We start from the raw sequence: 26683 nt of genomic DNA, 5'->3' as shown, positions 1-26683 counted from the left end.
GATAATGCCAGAGTTTTGTTTAATGTTGATTAACTGCTATAGTATCAGAGCAGTTGAATAATGTCCTGCTCCTTCTCTAGTTCAGTTATATCAATGTTGTGTGTCGGCTTGCTGCATAAGTAAGCCTGTCCTCCTTTTTGCCCTCTCTACCTTTCAGAGCTATTTATACACAGGTATGTAATGGTATAAATGCGACACTGTCTGCTTGCGTCATGTGTTCCATGTGTGTTTCTAATATTTTCATCTGTCATACTTTACATAGATCCAGCTGCCAGCCCATAAATGTTACTTGAAACATGACTACATCAAAGATTTCTGTACACTAAGTATACAAGTGTATGCAAATGTTTCATCATTCCTGGTCTAATTGCATATGTTGTTATTACAATCTTAAGGAAACAAACATACCATGATACATTTTGCAAAAAGTTAGTTGCTCTTTATTTTCTGAAGTTAAAGTGTTACTAAACCCAGGACCCTACATTCTATATCTGGTCTCCCACAGTACACTAAAATTAGAGGTGCACATCTTCACTGGTCTCACAATTCGATTCAATTACGATTATCTTGTCAATGATTTGATATGATTCAATGGTTTTCATAAAAAAATGTAAGCAGTCGGAAGAACTTCAGAAGAACTCCATTTTTCCATGGCTGTCCCCGGAAAGGCAGGGGGAGTCAGGGTGACATCATCCATGCAATCGATGCAGCCGTTCTCTGCATCGATGCAGAATCATTCCAGGCTGCATCATGATGCATCAATTCTGCGATTATTTTCAACATCCCTAATGGAAATGCACTAGTTTTAGTAAATTTAAACTGCTAAATCCCTTTTCTCATCAGCAGTTAGAGCCGTCTTGTGACTTCTATCATTGTCTGGTTAAAGCTTGTAGGAGGAGTTTTCATTCTCCCCTGATTGTCCTATGAGGATGCAGGACCCCCTGGCCACCTGTCTGGACAGTACTGATTGGCCCTGTGCTGATCACATGCACTCTCCCAAGAAAAAAAAACTCTTTAGCAATACACACCAAACTGAGCACGTGCAGCTTGTCCCCTAGCCTCTGTACTATCAGGAGATAGTTTGGGGACTGTGGAAAAAGGGGAGGATCAGAAAAGACAGGATCAAACAGCCTTTTTACACATTGGCAGGATTACCCCCTGTGAATATAACAAGCACGATTCACTGCATATACAGACTGATTTTACTCTTGCGGGTTTAGTGACACTTTAATGATTTGTTATTTGCAGAAATTTTTGTCTAGATGAGAGACTAGCAGTGCATGCAAGGTAAAGTTTTTTGCAAAAAGGCACTTTGGGCAAAACTTTAAATAGCAAAGTGAAATAACTTTTTCGGCTACTAACTAATACATTTCCTAAACTTTTTTACATATACAACATTTTATGTTTCTTCTTTTTTTATTTTTTTTTAATTCAGAAAATATTCACTGTGTATTAAAAATGATGTGAAAACAAAGGTAATACAACTTTTTTAAAAAAAAACAAATGCAGCCACCACATCTAAGGGCTGGTAAGCTGCAATATGTTAAATGTATGCTTTTGGATTTTGATAAGGTATACATTCTGCTGTGCAGGGGACCTTGGAATCCATGCAGCAGCTACATACTTCAAAGGGGCAGAGGTTTTAAAGGATAGGGCCACTGTGTGGTTTTTAGGATAACCAGACACTAAAGGCCTGCAGATCTGCAGAAGCCCTGAGCTAAGGATATGTTACTAAATGCCATGTGAAGGTAATCAGCATGGTTCCTGATCACATTCTCACTGCAACCGCCATTGATAGTGAACACATGACCTTATTTACAAACAAGCTGGCTAGCTCAGTTGTCATTGTGCCTTGCACTGACAGAAGCACTTGGACAATGCTATACAAGCTGAAAAATAAAATGAAAAACAAAAAAAATAATGAAAAATGAAAAATAAAATGAATTACATAATTAAAGAAAAAATTTTAAGCAGTTGGATATGCCTTTTTACTTTTTTAATTTGTCAGCTCATTAAAAAAAAAAAATGTGAGTGGGGTTTTTATACGTCCCTAAATTTGTTTTACTTTTTTAGTTAAAGCAGTTCTTCAGCCTTCTTATAAATTTTTTTTTAAAGTCAGCAGCTACAAATTCTGTAGCTACTGACTTTCAATTAAAAGGACACTCACTTGTCCAGGGGTCCAGCTCCATGCTCGCCCAAACTGCTTTTTCGCTGGTCTTCAGGACCCCGTCCCATCAGTGAAGTTTGGCTTTAAGTAACAAAATTAAATTAAAGTTTAGAAATACTGAAGATGCTAAATTTGGTCTAGGCATCAATTACCCCAAGGCACAAAGATTTCAACATCCAGCAGAGGTTTAGAAGTACACTTACCCTTCACAGCTGCAGAAATATGTCAGGTTTTTATTGGTCCCTGCAGAGGTCGTTAAATTTTTTTTCGGGTTCCACCAACTTTTGCATAACTCGTATCTCTATCAGAAAAAATGAAATTTCTCTGAATCTTCATGAGACAATGTAAAATATTGCAAAGTACAAAAACTGTAATAATTATCTATAATACTAATAACCACTTAAGGTCCCCTCTATAGTAGTTTTACTGCTACAGGGCAGATCACATATATATAAGTGATTGAACACCTCCGGGTAGGGAGCGCACATGCGTGCCATGGGCGGCTCGCTTTCGCTGTCATTATACACAGCAGAAACAGATCAGTGGGTGCGGTGTACTCGATGTCCACCAGCACCCACCGATCGCCGGGTAGATAAACAAAACTGCGATCTTCCTATGTGAACAAGACAGATCGCCATTCTGAAAGGGGATAGGGATGACATTTGTGTCCTTGCAAAGCAGGGAATACATTCCATCTCTTCCCCTAGTAAAAGCACCTCACACAGTATCGTATAACACTGGTTAGGCACACCGTTAACCCTTTAATCGCCCCTGATGTTAACCCCTTCCTAGCCAGTGTCATTAGTGCAGTGACAGTGCATATTTTTTAGCACTGATCACTGTATTAGACCCCTTTCACACTGGGGTGGTTTGCAGGCGCTATTTCGCTAAAAATAGCACCTGCAAACCAACCCGAAACAGCCGCTGCTGTGTCTCCAGTGTGAAAGCCCCGAGGGCTTTCACACTGGAGCAGTGCGCTAGTACGATGGGAGAAAAAGTCCTGCTAGCAGCATCTTCGGAGTGGTGAAGGAGCGGTGTGTGTATCGCTCCTTCACCGCTCCTGCCCATTGAAATCAATGGGGCAGCGCGGCTATACCGCCGGCAAAGCGCCTCTGCAGAGGTGCTTTGCGGTGCTTTTTAACCCTTTCTCGCCCGCTAGTGGGGGTAAAACCGCCCTGCTAGCGGTCGAATACTGCCGCTAAAATGACGGTAAAGCGCCGTAAATAATAACAGCGCTTTACCGCCGACGCACCTCCCGCCCCTGTGAAAGGGGCCTTAGTGTCACTGGTTCCCAAAAAGTGTCAGAATGTCCACCACAATATCGCAGTCCCGCTATAAGCCACTGATCGCCGCCATTAGTAAAAAATAAATTAATCAAATGAAAAAATAGTAATAAATATATAAATAATAAATAAAAAACATACCATAGTTTGTAAACGCTATAACTTTTGCACAAACCAATCAATATACGCTTATTGGGATTTTTTTTTTACCAAAAGAATGTAGATGAATACATATTGACCTAAATTTATGAAGAAATTAGATTTTTCTATTTTTTTATTGGATATGTTTTGTAGCAGAAAGTAAAAAATATTGTTTTTTCTTTCAAAATTGTCTGGGTTTTTTTTGTTTATAGCGCAAAAAAAAACACAGAGGTGATCAATAACCACCAAAAGAAAGCTCTATTAGTGGGAAAAAAGAACATAAATTTTATTTGGGTACAGCATTGCATGACCACACAATTGCCAGTTAAAGTAACGCAGTGCAGTATCGCAAAAAATGGTCTGGTCATGAAAGGGGGTAAATCTTCCGGAGGTCAAGTGGACAGTCAAAGCCTTTTAGTTAGAAAAATAATCCCCAACAGCAAACTCTTTCACACCCTACCAGCTTTTTTGGACTAAAACATCAAATATTCATGGTATGCCTTTTGGCGTTACAATCAATACGTGTAAAAAGAGGCATATTGATAATAATTTAAGTATAAATATTCAGTAATACTAATGCAAGTAGGCAGCTAAAAAAAAGTACTAACATGTTTAATTAAATATTTTTAGTTGCCACAGTAAAGAGCTTTTAAAACAACCTCTATATTAACAAGAAAGTAAAAACATTTGAAGAAAATGTTAGCGCTACATGGTACAAGCCACAATGGTATAATTTTTCCTCCCTGCTTATTGGCCCTCCTTATTTTTCTGCATGCTGTAACTTAATTTAGACAAAAAACACTCAATAAAAACAGAATGAAAATAAGATCAAAGGACTTCACTAAACATATCTGGCTTAAAACTGAAAGGAGTACAACTTTCTAGCTATATAAGGGTTTAATTAATATCGTCTTGTTTGAACAAGACTTAGGCAGATGCGACACAGAATAATATTTATATATGGGGTGAGCAGTTCCAGTTGATGGAGCTTAGGTTATATTCTGGGCAAACGTTGAGTTTGACTCTTTAAGCATAGAGATTAAATATTTGCTTGTTTTCTTAAGCCTTGCGAAGATTTCTTATAATGTGTGCAGCCTCTTAAACTCAGACTCAAGCTTAATGAATAGGCTTACATTTTGTGGCTTCTGGGCTGTATCCATCCAGTTTACTGTACTCAGTATTCAAATAATCTTTAATGAAGTAAAAAATTATTTATTAGATCATAGCTGCTGCCTCTTTTTTTAGTTTTTCATATATATATATATATATATATATATATATATATATATATATATATATATATATATATATATATATATATATATATATATACATATATATATATTTTTTTTTTTTTTGCATATAAGCTTGAAAAAGCCTATTATTATTTAATCTTCAAAGGAATTGGAGTTTCTGTTTTTTAAAAAAAAAAAAAATTTAACTGATTTATTTTTGTTTTATAAAGAAAGCTACAGGAAAAAGCAGTATGGGACACTTTCATACACTACAGTCAAGAACAGATCACATTGCACATGCACCATATAACATTATACATTTTTGGAATGTACTCTGGGATAACACATTGGTCAATATTGAAGCAATGGGGTCGACCATAAAAAAAAAAAAAAACATTTTGCTCACTTGTTGTAAAAAGCATATTGTTTGCAGAGATCAATAACTCAAGCTGAAATTTACACACTAATTATTAGGTCAGGGCAGGGATGCTTCACTTTTCGTACAGTGCTGTCCTGAAAACGGACAATTACTACTGCTTTTGGATAAACAGTAGTGTTCAAAAAATCATTTTTTTAAATGATATCATTTTTAAAATGATAAAAACAAACAAAAAAACCCATAAAACATAACTTTTTAAAACGTCAACTAAAAAAAACATAAAATTGATCTCAAGTCGTCATAGTTTTTATTTAATATTGCTGCTACCCTGAGAACTGAGATGTCTTATGGAAGGCATCATTCTATTTATAGATCAATAAGTTCAAGCTGTGTGCTATGTCCACGTCTGCAGTTGGTTGAATAAGGACTAAAGATGATTTGTTCCCATGATCGTTTTGATCCATTGCTTATGAGAAAGACTTAATTAACAGAATATAATTCATTCCTAAGGTGGCTGTCTATGAACAACTAAGCTCCCAGTCATCATCTGTAGCAATGACCGCTTCCTTCTTATCTTGGTCAATGACAACATAGATATTTATGTACATCCACATAATGCATTGTGTAACACACCAGAGCTTACATGTGTAACATTTTACAGATGGAATTATTTATTTTTTTTACTTGTAGATTTGATGCACCATCTGATGTGGTTAATAATGTAACCTCGGAATTGAGTTGTGGGTTGAGAACTTTTAAACTAACTACATATAAGGTCACTGCCAGCTTACTTCACACTCGAGATATGTGATGATCTGTCTCAGAGATACTACATGCAACTGCAATAAATGAAGATTGATGAGTGTAAAGTCTTTCAATTAGTTTTTCCCATCTGAGCCATGATTTGTGGGTAAATCTAACAATAGTTTTGGGATTAAGCACTTTTAATGGGTCTGTAGGCTTTCGTAGGAGAGTTGAGACATACAAATGAGACACATAATGCTGTCTAGAGGGGCAGGAACATTGATGGCCTTTTAAGGAGAAGTCAGTAAAACTATTATTAAAATAATCACGTTGATCAAAAATGGTTAGTCATTATTATTCACTTGTTCTGTCTTAAAGTGAACCTGTCATAAAGCTGGATAATTAAAACTGAGCTCCAGAGATGCCAAAAACATAGGCAGAAGCTTCTTGCAGTGAAAAATGAAATGTTTAGTAGATTTTGAAATATGGACAAATGTATTATAAATCTTTATTTACAGCTCATCTTCTAAGTAATGGAAGTTAAAACAAGGGATGTCGATTTTCCTTACAAAATATAATCTTGACAAACAAGAATGGAGCTGCTCAACTTCAGGTGGATTTTCAGGTGGAGTAGTTAATACTACTAAACGTACCTTGGACTCTTTGAAGTTGACCGGCTTCATTTTTATTTGTTTTCTTCTGATGTTAACAGATCCTGGACTGTTTTAGAGCCTGCATCCTTTGGTTGGATGAGCAGTGAAGGGAGCCTTGTAGCGGAGTAGTTGGGACTTATTGCAAAATATAATACAATGTAATTTACTGTATGTTGACAATGTGGACTACCTCATCTAGGTACTAAAAATACTATTTTCAATGCCTGCAGTGCATTGTAGTTCCGTCATGGTATAATAACTGAATACTCTGGAATTAGGAGACATCAATCAGCAATCTTGCAGACACTGGCTATTATCCATCATTCACTTTTTTAATGTGAACCTGTGCGTGGTTGTAAAGACTGAAGGTTTTTTACCATAATGCATTCTCTGCATTAAGGTAAAAAAATCATCTGTGCCAGAGGATCCCCCCTCGCCCTCCTTATACTTACTTGAGCCTGATCTCGATCCATTGATGTGCATGAGAACAGAGGTTCTCTCTGCTCTCTCCCTTCTCACTGGGCAGATTGATAGCAGTTGGAGTCATTGGCTCCTGCTGCTGTCAATCAAATTCTGTGATGAGGGAATGGGGGGGGGAGCTGCCCTGTCTGTCAGACAGGGCAGATTGGGAGCAAGCCGCGCAAGTGTCCCCATAGAAAGAGGCTTTGTATGGGGGCACTTGCTGAAGAGGAGGAGCCAGGAGTGCCAGCAGGGGACCCGAGAAGAGGAGGATTGGGGCTGCTGTGTCCAAAACCATTGCACAGAGCAGAGTTTATTACTTTAATTTAAAAAAAAATGAAGCTTTTGTATCACTTTAAGTTTAACATACACATATAGTTTTTTTGCTTTTGGCCTGCAGGTTTTCACTGTAAAAATCAGCCATGGTTCCTAAACATGCCCCTTTGCTCTTCTTTAGGGGACAGTAAGTGTCACTTTTGAACCCGTAGGTTTGTTTTCATCATCTCATGATTTCATATTACAGGCATACCCCACTTTTAAGTACACAATGGGGTTTATTTACTAAAGCTGAAAAGTGCAAAATCAGGCTCACTGCTGCATAGAAACCAATGAGCTTTTTAACCCCAGCTTGTTCAATTAAGCTTTGGTAATAAAACCTGGAAGGCCATTGGTTTCTATGCAGAAGTGAGCCTGATTTTGCACTTTCCAGCTTTAGTAAATAAACCCCATTGTGTACTTAAAAGTGGGGTATGCCTGTATATACTTTACATTTATTCATAACTACTGTAAACTGCAGTGTTAGACATTTAAAAGACTCTACAGATGACAGATGGGGGCACCTTTCAGCTAGGATTGGACTGCGGAGGTCCAAGCCATTCTATTATGGAGGACAACAGACAGTGCCAGATTGTTGTAGATTGGCCTGTGATTCCCAGATTTCTTTGAGGAAATGTCGGCTCTTTCTGATTCATGTTTCCCTCTCAGTGATGAAAGGACAGGATACACATCTTCAAATGATTTAAATGCTGGTGTCTTACTTCAAGAAGCAATTGTTCTTTGGCTATTTCTTTCCAACTTGGCTTTTAATGTGGAATTTTCTTTCCATTTTTAGAAGAGAAATTGGTAGAGAATGCAGAATTTACATTTCTTTGAATGCAGACTACATGTGACATGATTGCTTGTTAGTTTAAAATATTTACTTTGTGTACTGTGCCTTTGTTTCAATGATTCCAAATTATTACATTTTTGTAATTTAAAAAAGAAAATGTCATAAGTTAGTTTTGTTTTACACAGTGTCAGACCAACACATTCATTATTTATTATTAAAAGAGGTTGATGATCGAAGTTGCATTTTTCACAGTAGAAATATTTTGGCATGAAAATAAATTAAACCAAATTAAGCTTGAAGTTATCTCCCATGAAAAGATTTCCACTGCATTAGACCACCATTACAGTAACCAGATCTTACTCTCTCAAATCTTTAAGAAGCAACAGTAGACCGTTTATCTTAATGTTCTTAATATTGCCTGAAATCAAATTTAAGGCACATGTTGATAGATATCACTATATCACATCAATTTATCAGTGTAGAAGAGCATTGAATACTCTGCACCAAATTTTAAATGACCACTACCTATCTTGGAGAAATTGGTGATATAAAGGGACCACTTACTCTACCTTCATCAGAAAGTGGAGCAGCACCTAAAAATATAATAGCATCCCTTCAAAGTGTAATACTATATAAGAGTGTCATACATACCTTCAAACAGCTTAAAGTGTTTGTTAACTCAAAAGGATAAGTTACTGGCAGCCCCTCTATTAAAAGCAGGCATACCACACTGTGTAAGTCTTTTCTAAAAATGAGGATTGTAAGTACCATTATAGGGCAATCTTCAGGCCAGTCACATTACTCGTGGCCGCTGTATACCTCCAATACATGGCTTCTGCAGGAGGGATCGAGATCTCCCTGTGACGTCAGCCGGGGGGGGCCTGAAGATAGCTCTAAAAATGTATTTACAATCCTGTTTTTTAGAAAAGACGTACACAGTGTGGTATGCCTGCCTATAATAGAGGAACTGGCAGTGACCATTGTAAGTTTTTTATTTGTGCTAATAGCGGCTGGGGTGGGGGGTGCGGAGACAGAGACACAGAACACAGAGCTGACAGGCAAGGAATAGGGGGTGGGGGGAGAGGGGAGAGCAGGGCTGGGGATGACAGAGGGACATACACTGACCACGGTGGTCAGGGACCAGCAGCCCTGATAATCGTGGTCAGCACAGAGAGGGGAATACAGGAAGTGGCAGGATCAGCCAAGTTTTTCACAGTTTAGAGGGGGGCAAATTACACAGCACAAGCACTGTGCTGTTTAAGCTGCTTTAAGGGAACGGGATCTGTTTTTTTTGGGGGGGGGGTTAACAAACACTTCAAAGCCCAATGAAACTCAAAATTATGGCACCTGAAAATGCACATTATGGTGTTTTTTAGTCATGCTGTGAGTTTGCTTGCCACCTTCTCTCCCACACCTTTCTATTAGCCAGATAGGCTGTAAATCAGAGTCAGTACGAAGTACGAACTTGCAAGCAGTTGGAGAGGACAGACAAGCTCACAAATTCAATAGAAAGCTTGGCTGCAACTTGGCAGGTTTTTTACTGGAATGGCAGGTAAAAGTAAGACTTGTTGCCAATGTTTATAAAAAGAAAGGTATCACTCTACCAGTATTTTTTTTCCTAATTTATGTGTCAATCATAGGAACTTGGGACTTATAAACACAAGTTTTGGAGCTGGGTTCATGATATGCTTGATAAGGTGTTTGAAGGTATTTGCTGGCATTTCAATCATGTTAAAGGTCTTGTAGGTTTAACAGTTAGGCAGTGTACTTTAAGAGGTAATCCCTAAACACAACACTAACACTAGCCCTTTTTCCTATCTAAATTTGCCCATTATGGGTATTTTAGAGATCATACAAAAATAACAAACATCATTTAAAGGTACCATCATTAGGTTCAAGTCACCATTTAGGTAGACATGTTTGTAGATGTATTTCTTCACCTGTATATCATCTACTTAAACTACACACTCCCTCTCCTTAAGCACTTGGCCACATAAGATCCATATCTTGCCTCCCTAAATATGTCCCACCAGCTTGGCAAACACAAGCACTTGGTAAACATTACATCTAACGGGCTGCCCTGTTAGATTCCAGCTTGATATTTGCATCAAACAATGCTTGATTCCCCATTCTACATGGTCATGTCACGTTATTGCACCAAGCAAAAGAGGTGAAGAAAGACACAGTCTTGTAAAGGAATCCAGTAAAATATCTTCATAACTGGGGCATTAATACATGCACAATACCCCATATGTTTGACATAAAGGGTAAAATGACAGTTTACATTTTACCTTTGATCTGTAGAACAAATTTGAAATGCTGTTGACCTCTGTGATCGGGTTAAAGTTACTTTGAAGATGAGGAAGCGGCTTAACAAAACCATGTTCAGCTGACAGTTTTCTTTAGAGAAAATGAGCTGATTGTTCAGCCTGTAAAAGGCAAATACACAATGTTATACATAATTGGAGCAACCTTTTACTCAGATGGTGTCCATTTATATGTTATATGGTTGATATTTATGCTGTCTGTCTTAAGCTTAACATTTCTGTGGATTACTTGGGCTGATTGGCTTCTACAGTCTACAAAACTTTGGTCACACCTACATTATGGCTATCCATGCATGAACAATATATTAGTGCTTTTTGTTCTCTACAGAACTATGTTTTTTTTGTCTATGATGATGTAAAATATCCAGTTATAGCATAGTGTCTACCAATAAGGTGATTAAAAAAATACTCCTAAAATCACCAAACCAAAATTGCCTCAAGTACAAAAGAGTGCTCAGTTACCCAGAGTAACCACTAGTCTTCACTTGCATATGACCTCTGCAACACACAGCTTCCTTCTTCTGTGTTAGATGTTCCCACCAAAAACTGTGTAGGGAATAGAGACAAAAAATAATCCAACTATAGTGTTAAGCTCTTTGTTAAAATAAGCTTTGTTTCATTAATCATTCATTCAATTCATTAATTAAACACTTCAACAAGGAACCGAAATACTGAACATTTTTTTATATATGTAAATATATATATATAAAATATATATACTGTATATTTACTGTATAAATCCAAACCTGGTTTAGAGGTACTCACGGGTCTTGCAGAGGAGAAAGATCCAAAACAGCGTCATTTCATTGTCAACAGTTCGATGAACTGAGCTTCTTGAGAAAGATGGACTGAGCTTCATTGAAATGTTGACAATAAAAACACTGCTGTTTTAAACGTTCTCCTCTGCAAGACCCCTGAGTGCCTCCAAACCAGTTTTGGATTTATATGGATTTCTTTGTAAGTGAGCACCTGGGCATTTATTTCAAACATAGAGTGTTGTGGCTACCCTTAGAATTATATACATTGACTGTATATTGACATGGGGATGGGGTGACCTGAAAACACAGATGCGATTTAAAGAATTTGAGGTATAGATATGTATCGCTACCCCTGCAAGAGCCGCTTAAGTATGTTTGGTTCTGTACTCTGCCTCTCAACCCCTAGAATAGCCTCAGCCCCTCTGGCACACCTGGTAATAGTGTAAGTGCAAGGACCAATGAAACCACACATGTTGTGATAAAACACAGAAATTGTCTTTACTGCAATATTTCTGTGGAAAAGGATAACAGACAATAACAGTATATATTCAAGGAATGCAGCTTGAAGGCAATAACTGAGATCAAGAGCAATATAGCTCAATACTATATTCAGGTTGCTTTCGGGGGATTACAAACCTGAGAATAACCCCAAGAGCAGAGGCAAACACTTCAGCAGTGGCAATTCTATAGCAAATTGATTACCTCTACATGAATTGGCTCTATGAGTCCAGGCAGGAGAAGAGGAATGACCCTCTCTTATGTCAGATCTCTCTCTTCTGTCTCCTGACACCACAGGCCCTACTACAAACACTTTGCTCAAATCAACATTTAATGGCTTAACTTCCAAGATAAACTATCCTGCACACCCACCACATATACAGAGGCCTGAAGATGAGGCCTCTTACTTGACAAAATGTAACTGTGGTATGCTGGCAGTGTCAGGATCACAAGGCAGACACTGTGACTGCTTAACAGGGCTTCAATAAGACCCAGGTTCTGGTATGTGTGGGAAAAGTGAAGTAACTCTGTCTGTGTGCAGTGTCCTTTTTTCTTGCAAATGGGAAAGTGTCCTCTCACCAATCCTGTGGTCAAGGCCCAAATGAACGTCCTGAAACAGGCAGGCTCTTCTGGTGACCCGACTGGTCACCTCACACTGGAGCGCCTCACGACGTTGGTGTAGATGCACCTGGATATGCACCTGGGATCCCCCTCTCTCAGGCTGGATGTCCCAACCGGCCGTGGAGCTTGTAAAGGAGCTGTGGACTGACCCAGGAAGCAACACTTCTCCACTAGGTCCAGTCTCTTCCCTGCCTCATCATGACTGAAAATCTCCTCAGATAAGCAAGATGAAGTCTCCAGTTCCTTTTCTCCAGATCATGCTGGTCTTAGTAGTTCCTACGACATACAAGACTATGGGGCCATTTGTGATAGGGACTACATATCCCAGAATCCTTTGCAGGTGCTTCTGCTTGTTAAAGTCATTCTGATTGGCTCCTGTAACTGCTCCTATAATTTGCTCTCCTCCTCCTGCCAATAGGGACACAGAGGCGGGTGCAGAGTGAGCAGCTCTATGTAAGTCAGTGAGGAGGAAAAAAGGAGAGGGGGTGGGAATCCACCACAGACACTGACAGTCTCGCTCACTCCCTCAGGAGAGCCTGCGTACCAGCTTGACAAGGCAGCAGAAAAAAGTGGGCCGCCCGCTACAGATATTCAATACAAAGTTACATTGGTCAAGCTTGGACCAATGTAACTATGCAAATACCATCCCTGGGCGATGCCCTTGGAAGCTGGAAATCGCTGAAATAGACACTGCTACTCCAGAGAACTCCACTAGCTTCCAGGTTCTGTGCCAAGCGACTGCCCTGCTGCATTCTGAATACAGGATATGAGCCGCTCAGCACAGGCACCATTTAGCAATAGTTTTGAATAATGGAGAGTCAGTGTGGGCCAGGTATATATATCTAGTCAAATTGATCCAAGCTGGACCGATATACCTATTAAAAAATATATCATGCCTGGAATTCATTTATTTTTATTGAGCAGAATAAAAAAAATATATCTGGGTAAAACAGAAATGGTTAAATGAAAGAGTACACATGGCAGCCTGACAACATAGCACAAGCTCTGTGTTGTACCTATATTGCACTCTCAATGGATGAAGTATGAAACTGTGAAAGCTCTGGTGCATTAACTTTGTGCAGTCCCAGCAGATAATCAGTGGAAAGTGAAGCAGCAGTCATTTCAGCAGCTCTCAGAACTGTATATTTCATGTTGATCACCTATTAAACTTGATGTCCTGAAAAGAAAAGTTTTTACTGGTAATTAGAGACAGTTATAACGGGTTAATAGGTTTTTCTCCTTTTTTTTTGTTTGTGTTTTGCAGAGTTTTTTATATGCACTAAGGTTATCTTGATAAGGTCATATGTCCTGATATCCTCTTGTTTGAATATAGATGAACATGTAGAAAGTGCAAGCATTGTCTAGGCTCTGTCAAATAATGTAACCTCTTTTGCTGAAAACAACACTTAGAACATGATTTGTTTTTCTGTTGGAGTCGTTTTTCTCTTATCTTTGGCGCCAATGTTCATGTATGAATGTAAGCATTCAATTTTCTTTTCAGAGGCTTGAATTGTCGCCATCTTCCTCCACTAAATTGGAGAGAAACAAATTATTTAAACATTTCCTTTCCTTTTTTCTCCTCTTTGTTAAAGGGAATGTTTCACATTTTTGTACATGCTATCCTTTTCTAAGGAACATATTTATAGGGCAGTAAAGTTGACCAAACATTTTTTGCTGGTGAATCAATCACTGTAAATTAAAACATAAAAGAAGATTCACTAATGTCAAATTCAATGCACTATAATTATGCTCCATTATGTTCAGGACTACAAAAGTTTTTTTTTTTTGTTTCGGTCAGGTGAATAGCAATGAATATTTCATGTTTGCGTTTCCATCCAGCAGGTGGAGGCCTTTTGCATCATGTGTACTTATGTTCTTAGCTCCTCTGCTGAAAAAAAAGTCTGTTTCCACACTTCAGTAGCTCAAACTCAATTTTTACACATACAACATAATTTGAAACATATATGTGCACCCACAGAACTTGATAGGATAAACAGTAAAAAGTGCCTCGGTGGTGGGATGCATCAGACTTTATTAAAATAGGAGTTTTCTTTCCTCATAACAAGTCCTGTGAATGACCATACCTATCTGCCAGAAATAGTAATGTTTTATTGTGCACTGAGGTATTTTTTGTGATTAAAGATTGTGTGTATATAAATGAGGGCTGTACCAAAAGTACTGCAAAAGTGGCAATAACTTTTTATTAACTTACATAGGTCATTCAACTTTCATGTGTTGGTAGAGCAACACTTCCTCTATAGTAACTCTTTTTCTTCTTCTTTTTCATTGCTGGTAAATAATGAATTCAAAGCAGAAGAAACGTGCCATCATTGAGTTCTTGACAAAAAAGGGGCGCAGGCTGTCTGACACCCACAGAAGGCTACATAATGTTTACGGAGATGACACATTGACAAGAACAATGTGCACAGATGGATGAAGGAGTTTAAGGAAGGGGAAACCAGCACTGAAGACAAACCACATAGTGTTATACCATCAAGCCAGATAGCCTTCACCCCTCCTTTGTCAACAACTCAATGATTGCTTGTTGCTTCTGCTTGGAATCCATTATTTACCTGCAATGAAAAAGAAGGAGAGGAAGAGTTACTCTTTAATCAGTTTAAAAACGTGCAAGCCTACAAAATGACATTGACCAATTTCACTTCCTAGCTTTACATATCGATTTACCAGGCTGCAATACTATGGAGTCCAAAAGGAGATTCCCTAAGAATCAATGGTACTGAAGGGTAGGACAAATATATTGATGAGAATTTTGACTGATTAACTGTATGTACACCTTCCAAAATACTCAGTTAAGTCTCATTACTTCTCCAAATGCCAGTGGCATGGCATTGGTTGTATAAAGTATGCAAAACCATACAGAGGAAAAAATGCCTTTGCACACATAAAAAAAAATATATCTGACAAGCTGAAAGAACATAATTCTTACATACAGTAAGCCTAGGAGTATCTACAACTCAAACCTAAAACCTATGACAAACAGTTAAAAAATATTCCCTTCCTTAGAATACCTCAGTTCACCTAAAGTTAATCACAGATTGCATTTTGTACTTGAATGTCCTGTTTTTGGAAGACGACTGTAAATATGCTTATCGATACCACAGAGGAAAAATACTCGTAATAATGTTATGAACATAACTATCTCTAATTACTTGGCAACATCTATAGGGTTTGAGAACGATTTCTTCTTTCATTTTATATGTCTCTCCTAATCCTTCTAAAGTGAATCTTTAAATTTATTCCAGCTGTCGGAATCCAAATGAAGCTTGAATTTTTCCAAAGAAAATTTTCAATTGCCAGCAGACAGGTAACTTAGAATCAGATGTTGATCTTACATTATTGTTGCACTTTTATATTTTTTTTTTCACATTTCTTACTTTCATTGTAGTATTCATGTGATAAACAAATGATTCATGATATCATCAATTCTTCATTTAATTTCTGTGTAACCAAATCCAGCCAAAAGAAATGGGGTTTTTGTTTCTCGGTCAGGTTTAAACAGGGGACAAAAATACAGTTGAAGAAATTACAATATTTAATCAATCAGAATATAATTTGTCTGGTTTACTTTGTTATTTGTGCAAGCTATTTTGTGCAGCATTTAAATGTGTGAATAGTTAAAACTTTTTTTTTTTTTTTTTCATTTTAGACAGAGTAAGGAAGGGGTAAATCCCATCAGTTTATATTTTGCTGTTTGTGTAGCATTAGGATAATTGGTACCTAAAAGGGTGACCCCATTACACAGTTGTCACTTGCAATAGTGTCCCCATTAAAAGATTTCCTTTTGAACTATAGTTCTGGTGACAACTGTAAAATTTTGGATTTCTCAGTATTTTCCATTTTGATGATTATGGTCCCCAAGACAATTCAAGGGGTTAAGTCAGCCCAGCGTAAACAGCAATAAAAATGCAACAGAGATTCTTACCCCTCCCCCACTCTATAAAACTTAAAAGGGAAGTTTTGATTGTACATACAGTATAAAGGTCTTAAAGCAAACCTATTAAGCTGGCTATAGAGGGAGCAAAACTTGGTGGTTGAGAAGCGGCCAGCTGAATTTCGATCCATATCTGCCCACTCCTGTTCAACAATAGTCGATCCAACAGTTGACTTCTGTCGAAAGGGCTTGTTGGAAATATTTTTTGCGATTGGTGGCTGCAACACCATCAGTGTATTCGGACAGCTGAGGAATCCTGCTGTCAGAATATAATGTCTCAGTGGGGAGGATTCCTCCATCAACCCCACTTGTCTGGATGGGGGAATCTGTTATTTTTTATTTATTTTTCATCAGCCTGCTGGTCATCTATGGCCAGCCTTACTTCCTATAAACCCAAGAACTAACCTCAAAAATGAAGACATGCCAGTTTATTATAATAACTTTATGATCTAATGCTTAAGGGTACTCTTGGAAACCCCAAAAGCCAGAGAAACTGCAGTTTGTAGTCCTAGAGATTCCTAGTGCAGAGCAACAATGGAAGTGTAGCTCACAGATACCAATTATATTTGCTGATGTTCTTCTAGTTCAATTTAGGAAATTACACATTCCAATTGGTTGCTGCAGTCAAGAGGGTCCTTCTGTCAATTCAATGGAATGAGAAGGGATAGATCATCTTTAGATTAAACTGAGAAGGAGAATAGTGGATTTTATCAGACCTATCCAATGAAAACTGCAAGTTTCAAAGTGCAAAGCACACTAACCAACCAGAATTCAGTTAACTGAAGTCACATCAGCCAAGATGGATTTAATTTGTTGCTTTGCACTTAACACTTAATGCTGAAGCTGTGGTGAAACCAGGTATTATCTCAGGATCAGTAAACCAGAAGCAATAAGGTGGCATCTGTAGCGTTGATACATTTTAAGCAAAAGTACTTCAGTCCTATATATCTTTCATAAAAGGGGCCCGCCCAGGTTCAAAGGAAGTGGATTGTGATGCAATCACCTCAATAAATGCTTCATTATTGAGTCAATTTGCCATTTTTTTCTGTTCTATAGTACAAGTTTCATAACATGGAAAACATTATAAACCATAGGTATTCAAAATATTAAATGGATTTAAATTCTTAGTTTCATCTGAATTCTTGGAAAACTCCCTATCACTGTGCTATTATCTAAGCTGTAGATTTCTGATAATTGTCTACCATCTGGTCCATGATTTCTGGCTGCCAGTCAAGGAACAGAACTGGTGGTTGGTGTTAACAAGGATACATTCAGAGGGCATGTAATGTGCTCATGCTGAGCCTCTGACTGGTAAGTTTGTTGGTTGGGTGGTTAGGCGAAGCTAACCAATCAGTAGCTTTGTCTTAACACAGGTTGCATAATAGGAGAGTGGATATGAGAGATGTAATAGAGGTTAGATGTAAAAGAGTATATGAGTGCTTTACAGAGTTAAATCTCCACACCTTTTTTAGTGGTGACCTTTTCCTCTTTGCCTCTAGATTAATGTATAAATCCCCTCTAAGGAAAAGATTGTACTGTACCTGAAACATTGCATGCAAATAACAGAATGGAGCTGTCTGTATGACAGACTCTCATAAGAGACCTTCTTATACATATACATTTGTATTTGTCTGAGTATGAAATACTTTTAGTTATGAGCTGGGATGAATAATTAATTGTCTGTAAAAATAAAAATCTCCAGATGTTAATATATTCTGAACTGTATTTGATGGGATCAAACTTTGTCTAACAGATGGAGATTACAGCCATGCTCTAATCTTCTTACTGATTCATTGTCTCATAAAGTGAAGAGAGCTCACAATGATCATTTGTGAAATTGAGCCATATTTTGTCTGCTAATGAAGAAGTTCCTTTAATGTTTTCATTCCGTGCACTGCAATATGTTGGCACTGATGTTGGGAATGAACAAGCTGATATATTTCCATCACACAATAGTTATGGATAAAACCCCACTCAACATTAGCATGTTTAGAACACACTAGAAAGACTGTATTTATCATATGGGCTTGGACCATCTTGGTATTCCCTAAGGTTGAGAATTAACTTGAAGACTGTTACTCCAAGTTGCTGCCATAATTAGAGAAAAGTCAGACAGAGCACTGATACACCTGTCAGCCACTGTGCGCTCCCTCCAGGTTCTACCAACTGCTGTATTCACTTCAATTTGTTTGCACTGGATTTTTGTGAGACAGCGTTTGGTTGCCTCTGCCTGAAAAGACAATCGGTGCTACTGCCTCACACAGAACTGGGAGGTGGGGGTGGATGTTAAAATGGCAAAGCCCACAACTGCTGACAGATGTGTGTTTTAACAGTAGCTTAGAGCAGTGGACCTAAAGCCAATACAGTAAAACCTTGGTTTGAGCGTAACTTGGATTGAGAGCATTTGCAAGACAAGCAACATTTTAAAATAAACTTTCACTTGATATACAAGCGATGTCTTGATATACAAGTATCGTCATGTCACAACTTCCTCTAAGTGTAGCAATATGGTTACATTTAATGAAGGTACAACATTTAGAAACTCACATGGTTGATGATTAAAAGGGGCACATCTAAGTATGCAGGCTTTTTGGGTAAAGCTGTCCACATAGACCATCCTCCACACCATCGATGTCATCGATGTCATCCCTTCCGTGCTGCGCTCCACGAGCGCTTCAAGCCTCGCTTTCAGATCGCTCTACTGCAGGGTAGTCTTCCTGGTCACGATTGCAGACTGACAGCAGTGAGAGTCGGCGGTGTGGAGGACAGTCTATGTGGACAGCTTTACCCCGGATGCCTGCATACTTAGATCTGCCTGTTTTAATCATCAACCATGTGAGTTGCTAAATGTTGTACCTTCATTAAATATAACCATATTGCTACACTTAGAGGTGCCTCTTTTCTCTTTAATACTCTGTAGCTCCTGTTGGATTTTGCTTCTAATCCCCTTGTGGAGGCTGCCATTTGTGGATGGACATTTTATGGTTACACAACCTATCACATTGCTATAATTTTTTTATATGGACTATAAACTGAAGCACTTATGAATAAATGGTTGTGGAATTAATCATCTGAGTTTTTTTATGGGAAAATTCGCTTTGATATACAAGTGCTTTGGATTACAAGCATGCTTCTGGAACAAATTATGCTCGCAATCCAAGGTTTTACTGTATTGCTTTTGGTTCTGCTATAGGAAAAACCTGGACTTGTGCCTAGGCTTTGGGAATATTGGTAGAGTAAAGAGAGTACCAGATGTATGGTTAAGAGTCTTGTTCTATTTTTATTTGTCATTTTATCAGGGCTTGTGCAGATGTGGGCTTGAATAAATATTGCCAGTCTAGCAACATAGTAGGCACTAGGCTGTCTCTTCACCCTACCAAACTTCCTACTAGCAATCTGAGGACCTCTTCTTCAGACCCAGTGGATCTTAGAGAACACCCCCTTATCTAAAATATCAACAGATTTAAATACCTTCCAAAATCCTGATTCAGTGCTCCACCAACATATCTTAATTTCACTCTGAGAAGCCTAATGTAAGGATAGAAAAATTAGAGCTGTAGTTGATTTGTAGGGGATGCCATATTAATCCTTGCTTTACTGCTTGGTGGAAAAATAACTGAAGATGAAGCAGGTCAAGGCACCTAAATACTATTACTACTACTACTTTATATTTAGTCATTCACTGGCTTAGAACACATATACAGTCAGTGGCGACTAGAATCCTGATGTACAAAGTTATATTGGGCCAGAGACTCACTTAATTTTAAGAAAATATATAAATAATGGCCTTAAAGTTTAGTATTGCCCAGAGAGGGACTTTGAGAATGTATCTGGAGATTTATTAAACATGGACATACATTGGCTCACTTAACTGTCCATACAGGCAACAGCCTCATCTTGTGTATTGATACTATAGGTGGCCAAAGTGTTTTGAGTATTGTTGGATGCAGGCAGCTTGTTAATACTTGGAGCTTTTCAAAAAAAACTTGAGTAAGGTGCATGGCAAGCTTAGGATTCAGACTGTCATATGTTTTATGTGTTTTATGTACAGCATATAGAAAAGTTATATTACCTTTTTCTTATGATTTCAGTGTGCATCTTTAGATGGCAAATGTTCCAGAACTTGTGATGATGACGTAAGTATATTCTAAATGTTAAATTTGTGTTTCTTTAATTATGGTCAAATAAAGAATACTTGCAGCTAAGTGGAATAGTAGCATGTCAGGATAGCATAAATGTTACTTTAACAGTTTTGCAGTGCAGGTGACAAGTGTTAGTAAGAGGTTTTATGCATATCCAACCAAAACCCTATCTCAGATACTGTACCTACCGTCTGTACCTTCAACAAATAAGACTTAGCATGAAGTACAGGTTAGCCGCTACCATGGGCTTGCCAGGTTTGCAATTCGCCAATCTTTGGGCAAAAGTTTGCAGGTTTGCCACCAGCAATAAGGAACACACTGTGATGCAGTGAATAGCCTTGTTCAGATGAATCACAAGAGCCAATGATTTTAAGGAATTTTAAGGAATGGATAACCCAGCCCCCTTTTATAAGGATAGGGTCACAGCAGCCATATTTCCAGTGTGTGTTGGATCTGTTAGGGAAAGCTGATAATTCTGTGTAGGGAGAGAAATGTTTAATTTTGTCATTGATACACATTCTTAAAGGCGGTGCCTGGCTTCCCATGCTTTTTGTTTGATGATAGCTTGATTATTAGCCCTATAAATGGGCAGAATTTAGAACAAGAGTCACCCCCTATAGACTTCAATAGGGTTTTTTTTAAGTTTACAATCTTTGAGTAAAATTTGCAAAACTGTTCACCAACCAAACCAAGGCAATCCTAGAGAAAACCGGGAACTCTTGGCCCAGCACACCAATTTACCAGCAGGTGACAACATGATAAACTCCTGACTGTCTGTTCTTACCTCATACTTATGTTTCTGTTCCTGCTTTGCCCTGGATTTCTACCATGTTCTTGGCATCTTTTTCCTCTAATCCTAGCAATTTTTTGTTACTCATGACATTATCACTCAATAGTAGCCATCCGGTTTCTAAAGTATAAATGAAAATGACAACTGCAGGGTGAAACACAAAAGTTGAAAGTTGAAAATCATTAGAAATACAGGCATTCCCAGACATGGTTGAATGGCCCCTTAATGCCCCTTTTTACTCAGCCTATAGTCATCTTTCACCCCAATCTATGCTTCATGCTCTTACGTGTTTCCGCATGTACAGCTTTACTGACTCAGACTCTTTGCCATTGAGTACCATTTAGTACAGACAGACTTGTGCGTTGTGATTTGTGAGGATCTGACATGGTTGCACAACTCCTGATACATAGGCCCCAAGGAGCTTAAAGAATGCAACAAGTGGAGCATCTGTCCTTAATTATTGCATTCAGAATTACAGAGAAAATACTTGACTGCTAGTAAAATAACCCCAGTGCACAACTACTTCATTCCTTTGATGTCATCTAATGAGCAGATTGGAAAGATTGTATTCACTTTGGACACATTAATGCTTTTAACTTTGCTCCTTAATTATCTTAAGACCGTATTTTATTTAGAGAATTATCTGAAGAACATATTTTATTTAGAGGTAAACTCCCATTCCCGAAATGCTTTAAAGGGAATGCATGGTGAGTTTGATCATATTTTCTCTTCTATTTATTATAGTCAGTACTAGTGATGAGCTAAACTCACATGGGTTACTGAAGTTCAGATTCTGAATCTGAACCCCATTGAAGTCAAAGGGAGCCAAAGGTTAAAAAACATTATTTCTAGGCTAATAGGCAAGGGATAGAATTAAACAGGCAGCGCTTAAGCCCCTCACCCAATCCACATATAAGAGACATCGGTGCTCCAAGTCTCACCTCTGTAAGCCATCCAGTAACAAGTTCATAAAAGAAGTCGGCACTATGTCAGGATCTTCTGTACATATACTGTAACAATTTATTGGCACGTCAGGTTAAATTTCAACCCAATTTTAACCTGATGAGCTAATAAATTATCTGTATAGAAGATCCTGCCATAGTGCTGACTTCTTTTATGGACTTGTTAATAGTCAAGGGATGGTGAAATGGCAAGGAGGGTTGGACACTTCCCTGGGGAACATGTACCAAACCAAAAGAAATGTTAAATTCTATCTGACAAGGAGCAACAATTTTAATAATACTTAAAGGGCAGCACTGACTATGTAGAATTGTCCTTAAACTGCCTATGAATTGGCATATCTGTATGATGTATACATCCTACGATAGCAAAACTGACATTTACAAAACTAAATAATGCTGTTTAAAGTGTCGGTAAGTAAAGGCTCCCAACAGCTTTGTTTTGTTTGTAAACAAAAAAACGGAAAGGGATTCCCTTCATTTACACCAGACACATATCCTAGATGAGGAACTGAACCCAGAGCTCCTCCCTACTCAGCACACAGTGGGTTCATAGAGACCTCAATAGCTCAAGCATAAATTAACACAGAGCTGAATAATGCACAGTGGTGACTCATCTCTTACACAACAATATTTAGCCATTGTTCTTATGTGAACTGTTGGCCAGCAAACTGACGCATCCAGATAGAGGTTAATGCTGGTTACACACGATAAATTTTTTTCACTCAATTCAGCGGGCTGAACGAACAAAAATGTATAGATCGTCGTAATAAGACATCCGATGTTAGTGCGGCGATCTCACCTGGTAATGGCAATTAGTTATTGTGTTCTGACAGGGGGACTGCCCCCCTTCCCGCCAGAACAGAGTGATCAGCGCTGGCAGCCATTGGCTGCCAGTGCTGATCAGATGCTGGTTTTCTAGCATGCTCATTTGTGAGTTTCTGTGGAATGCGGAGCTGTACACACCTACCAAAAGTCAGCCAGCTCCTGCCGGACTGACCGTTTTTGGCCGATTTTTTGGCCCGTGTGTACTCAGCTTTACATGCAACTGACAACACTACTGATATACCATCTTTCAAAAACCTGTGCTCTTCTGGCCACAAAAAGAGCTGCCAATTAGCATTTTAACAGAATTTTTAGCTTCCTTGCCAGCCATCTCTTGATTAAAGAGCTAATGGGAGAGGAATTGAGTTAAATAGAGAGCCCCACGATGAGGAGTCAGCATGGGCCTTCGTCAGGATGTTGCAGAAGGTATCAGAATTTGCATATTAGATTTGATTGCTCATGGGGCAATTGTGACAACCAACAAAGGTATGTGCAGGCAGCTGTATTTACCTGCCCATTATTCCAGTGGCCACTTTACCATGCTTTTTATCATGATGGGTTCACTTTACATCTGTAGGCACAGTAACAGTCACACTACACAATGATTCTGATTTACCAAAGGAGTAACGCATTTTCACATTCAAGCTGAATTTTCACTTATCTCAATAAAAAGGTGAAACAAAGTTAAAATTTAATCTGCAAAAAACACTCAATATCATCAGGATTTTGCTCACTCTTTGTTGGGTAATTGAAGTCAGCACAACTTCACCCTAAATCTGGCCAAAAATAATAGAAGTTTGTTCAAAATATTTTGTTTATTTTCAACCATAGTAACATGAACATTTGAAGGTGCAGGATGGAAATTTTTTGTTGAATGAGCAAACTTCTAACAGTGAATGTGGTTTGTGTTCAGGTCCATTCACTCCAAAAACGAATGTTAAAAGCAAACTTTTTTAAAGTACTTTCAAACAACATCTGTAAAGAATGTACTAGAGTATTTTTGTGCAAATGTGTGTTTGAAAATCTACTAGTCTGTGGCCAGCTTAAAGTGGTTGTAAACCTCAGACATGAAAAAATGAACAGAGCACATCCCACTATAGTGTGTACTAACCTGAATCCAAAGCACCAAGTCTGGTTCCTCTCTGATCTCTCCTCTCTCACCTATATGCATGACTTACTCCTAATGGATTAAGCCAACATCTCAGCTTCCTTGTCTCCCCTCCAGCACACAGCAGATGACTCATACCCTCACTTTCCTCTAATTGGCTCTCAGATTACACTTAGCTCAGTGCTCTAGCTCTGCAGTGTGTGTGTGACGGCAGATTCCTGCTGCTGTTTTCTGCTGCTGAGAAAAATCCTTTCATCTGTGTCTTGTACAAGTCTGTACAGGACAGGGGGCTGCATATAAACAGGTCCAATTTATGTAGGAGGATTTCTTTCATCTCTGTGTATCATCACTTCACTGGGTATATGTATGGGTTTACAGCCACTTTAATTCAATAATCTACTGTAAATGACATTTCACTTACAACACTTACAAAAGGAATTTACTCACAAAGAGAATTTCCTTAGAATTCACTTAGCTCAGTGAGTTAAGGGAAAGTTGTGCTGACTTCCACCATGTAAAAAGAAAATCCTGTTTTTTACATTTTCTTTGGCTACGAATGGATATTTTGGCATTTCCCCTCATTTAATAAGAAAAGGGAAAATTCACTTTTAGGGCTCATTCACACTAATGGGGCTCTCTGAAGAGCGATCTGTGTTCGGACAGACGGCAAGGAGGCATTGTATCACCCCCTTTATTGCCTGCTTTAACCTCTTGATCCCCGTGCTAGTGCGCCACAACCACGTACATTACATGTGGTTGCAGGGCGCTTGCAGTGCAGCCCCATTCACTTAAATGGGTCAAGTTCAGTTGGAAGCAAAGCACTGCAGCAATTCATGTGTACACTCCCGACTATTACCTTTGCAGCTAATGCCCCATTTACACCTATCATCCTCTGAGTGTGTTTTTTGCCAACACACATAGGACAGCTCATTCACTTGAATGGGCTGCCCTATGATGCTACCGGCACCTTTTCAGGCATAGAGTTTTGCACCTATTTTTTTACTTTCAAAAGTTTTTTATTAAGTATATGAAAGATAACATGGTGACACAGGTACAGAAAAACTCGTTGAGACACAACAGTCAATTACAAATTATAGTTATCAGAGAGTCTGTAGTATACAGCAAAATCCCACATGACCTTGATGAGGTATCTATCTGAACCTCATAAACCGGAGGAAGAGATGACACCCCCCTCAAGGGATCTAGCTGTGTCGGGAGAGGGGGCCACCCCCCCCCCCCCTGAGGATGGGAAATCAAGATACACCTATTTTTTATGGAAAAATTTGCATCTGCTGCGTTTGTGAAGTGCATCATGTGTTTTTCATGTTTTTTTCGGGCATTCTCGGCTGGCAGAGGTGTGTATGCAGCCTAAGAGGGGAGTCTAAAAGCACAGCTCAACGGCAGGGTTTTACTGTCCCCCAACTGCTAGTGTAAATGAGCCCTTAAAGTGAACATATTCTATTTCTTTTGTAATTCAACTGCCCATACCGGTCTAATTTTTGCTGTGTCCCTGGCTTAACCACTTTACGACTGTCCACCGCACATATACTGCGGCAGGGCGGCCGCTTTGCGCCGGATCACATTCCTAGTACGTGATACGACACATCTGGGTCTGGGGCGTGCATGCTCACTGCCAGAGACCCGCTCCCACTGTGATTAGACACAGCGGATGCTGATCTCTGGGTACCGAGGACTCGATGTCCGCCGGCACCCTCCGACCATTAGGCAGAGAGCCAGAACGGCGATCCGCCTATGTATATAAGGAAGATTCTGTCAGTAGTGAAGGCATTGATCCTGTGTTCTTGCTAAGCAGAAATAAGGATCAAACACATCCCACACAGTGAGAAAACACAGGTTAGGCACACAGTTAACCCTTTGATCGGCCACCACCAGATCCCCAAATCATACCTGGTACTTCTGGGTATAGGGTACACATGGATACTCCTCCCGTCGCCCACAATTCATTGCATGAGTACCCTATCGCCAGATCCCATCATATCATAAGGAGGGCAGAAGGAACATAATTTCCCCTGTGCACGTGTCCACTTATGAAGTGGAAACATAAATAGGAATTTCAAGTTGCTCAAGCAGTAAAGTTAAGGACAGGCACATGGTGTGGCATGTATATCACATTCACAGACATGTGCACTTTGCACACACGGGAGCAGTGTTCAGACTGCCAGCCCAGTGCAGCTAATGCAGGTGTACTTTACATCTTTTAAAGAATATGAACGACTACGAGATTGACAAGTAGATTTTTCTAAACAGTGTAATTTTATAAGTTGCTTCTACAGCCAGAGTTTTGAGTATAGCCTTAGTGACTGTGTGCAGAAAGGTCATTTCATGAGACTATTATAATGTAGGTGACATTACAGGTGTGTACTATATGTCCTCTGTTCTGTTATCAGGCTTGTCGTAACAGAAGGATCTTGTTACATAGCAAATCCGTCCCCTCTAATGGTATTGTCTGTCTTTTGCTTGTCATCTAGTTTTGATTAGGACAAATCATGTGTAATTATATCCTTTACGTTAAT

The 26683-nt window shown here is 38.8% G+C and overlaps 1 protein-coding gene across 3 annotated transcripts in view; it reads left to right on the top strand.

Moving 5' to 3' along the window:
- Positions 1-26683, top strand: part of CACNA2D3 (calcium voltage-gated channel auxiliary subunit alpha2delta 3) — a 1508837-nt gene that overhangs the window by 1296025 nt on the left and 186129 nt on the right. For all 3 annotated transcript variants that reach the window (XM_073592282.1, XM_073592284.1, XM_073592285.1), the window contains 2 exons: positions 15637-15698; positions 20417-20461. In XM_073592282.1, the coding sequence (XP_073448383.1) occupies positions 15637-15698; positions 20417-20461 (107 nt within the window). The remainder of the gene's footprint in view (positions 1-15636; positions 15699-20416; positions 20462-26683) is intronic.

This window comes from Aquarana catesbeiana, linkage group LG07 (genome assembly GCF_042186555.1).
Source record: "Aquarana catesbeiana isolate 2022-GZ linkage group LG07, ASM4218655v1, whole genome shotgun sequence".
In the NCBI taxonomy this organism is placed as follows: domain Eukaryota; kingdom Metazoa; phylum Chordata; class Amphibia; order Anura; family Ranidae; genus Aquarana; species Aquarana catesbeiana.
This window is presented reverse-complemented; position numbering and strand designations above follow the sequence as displayed.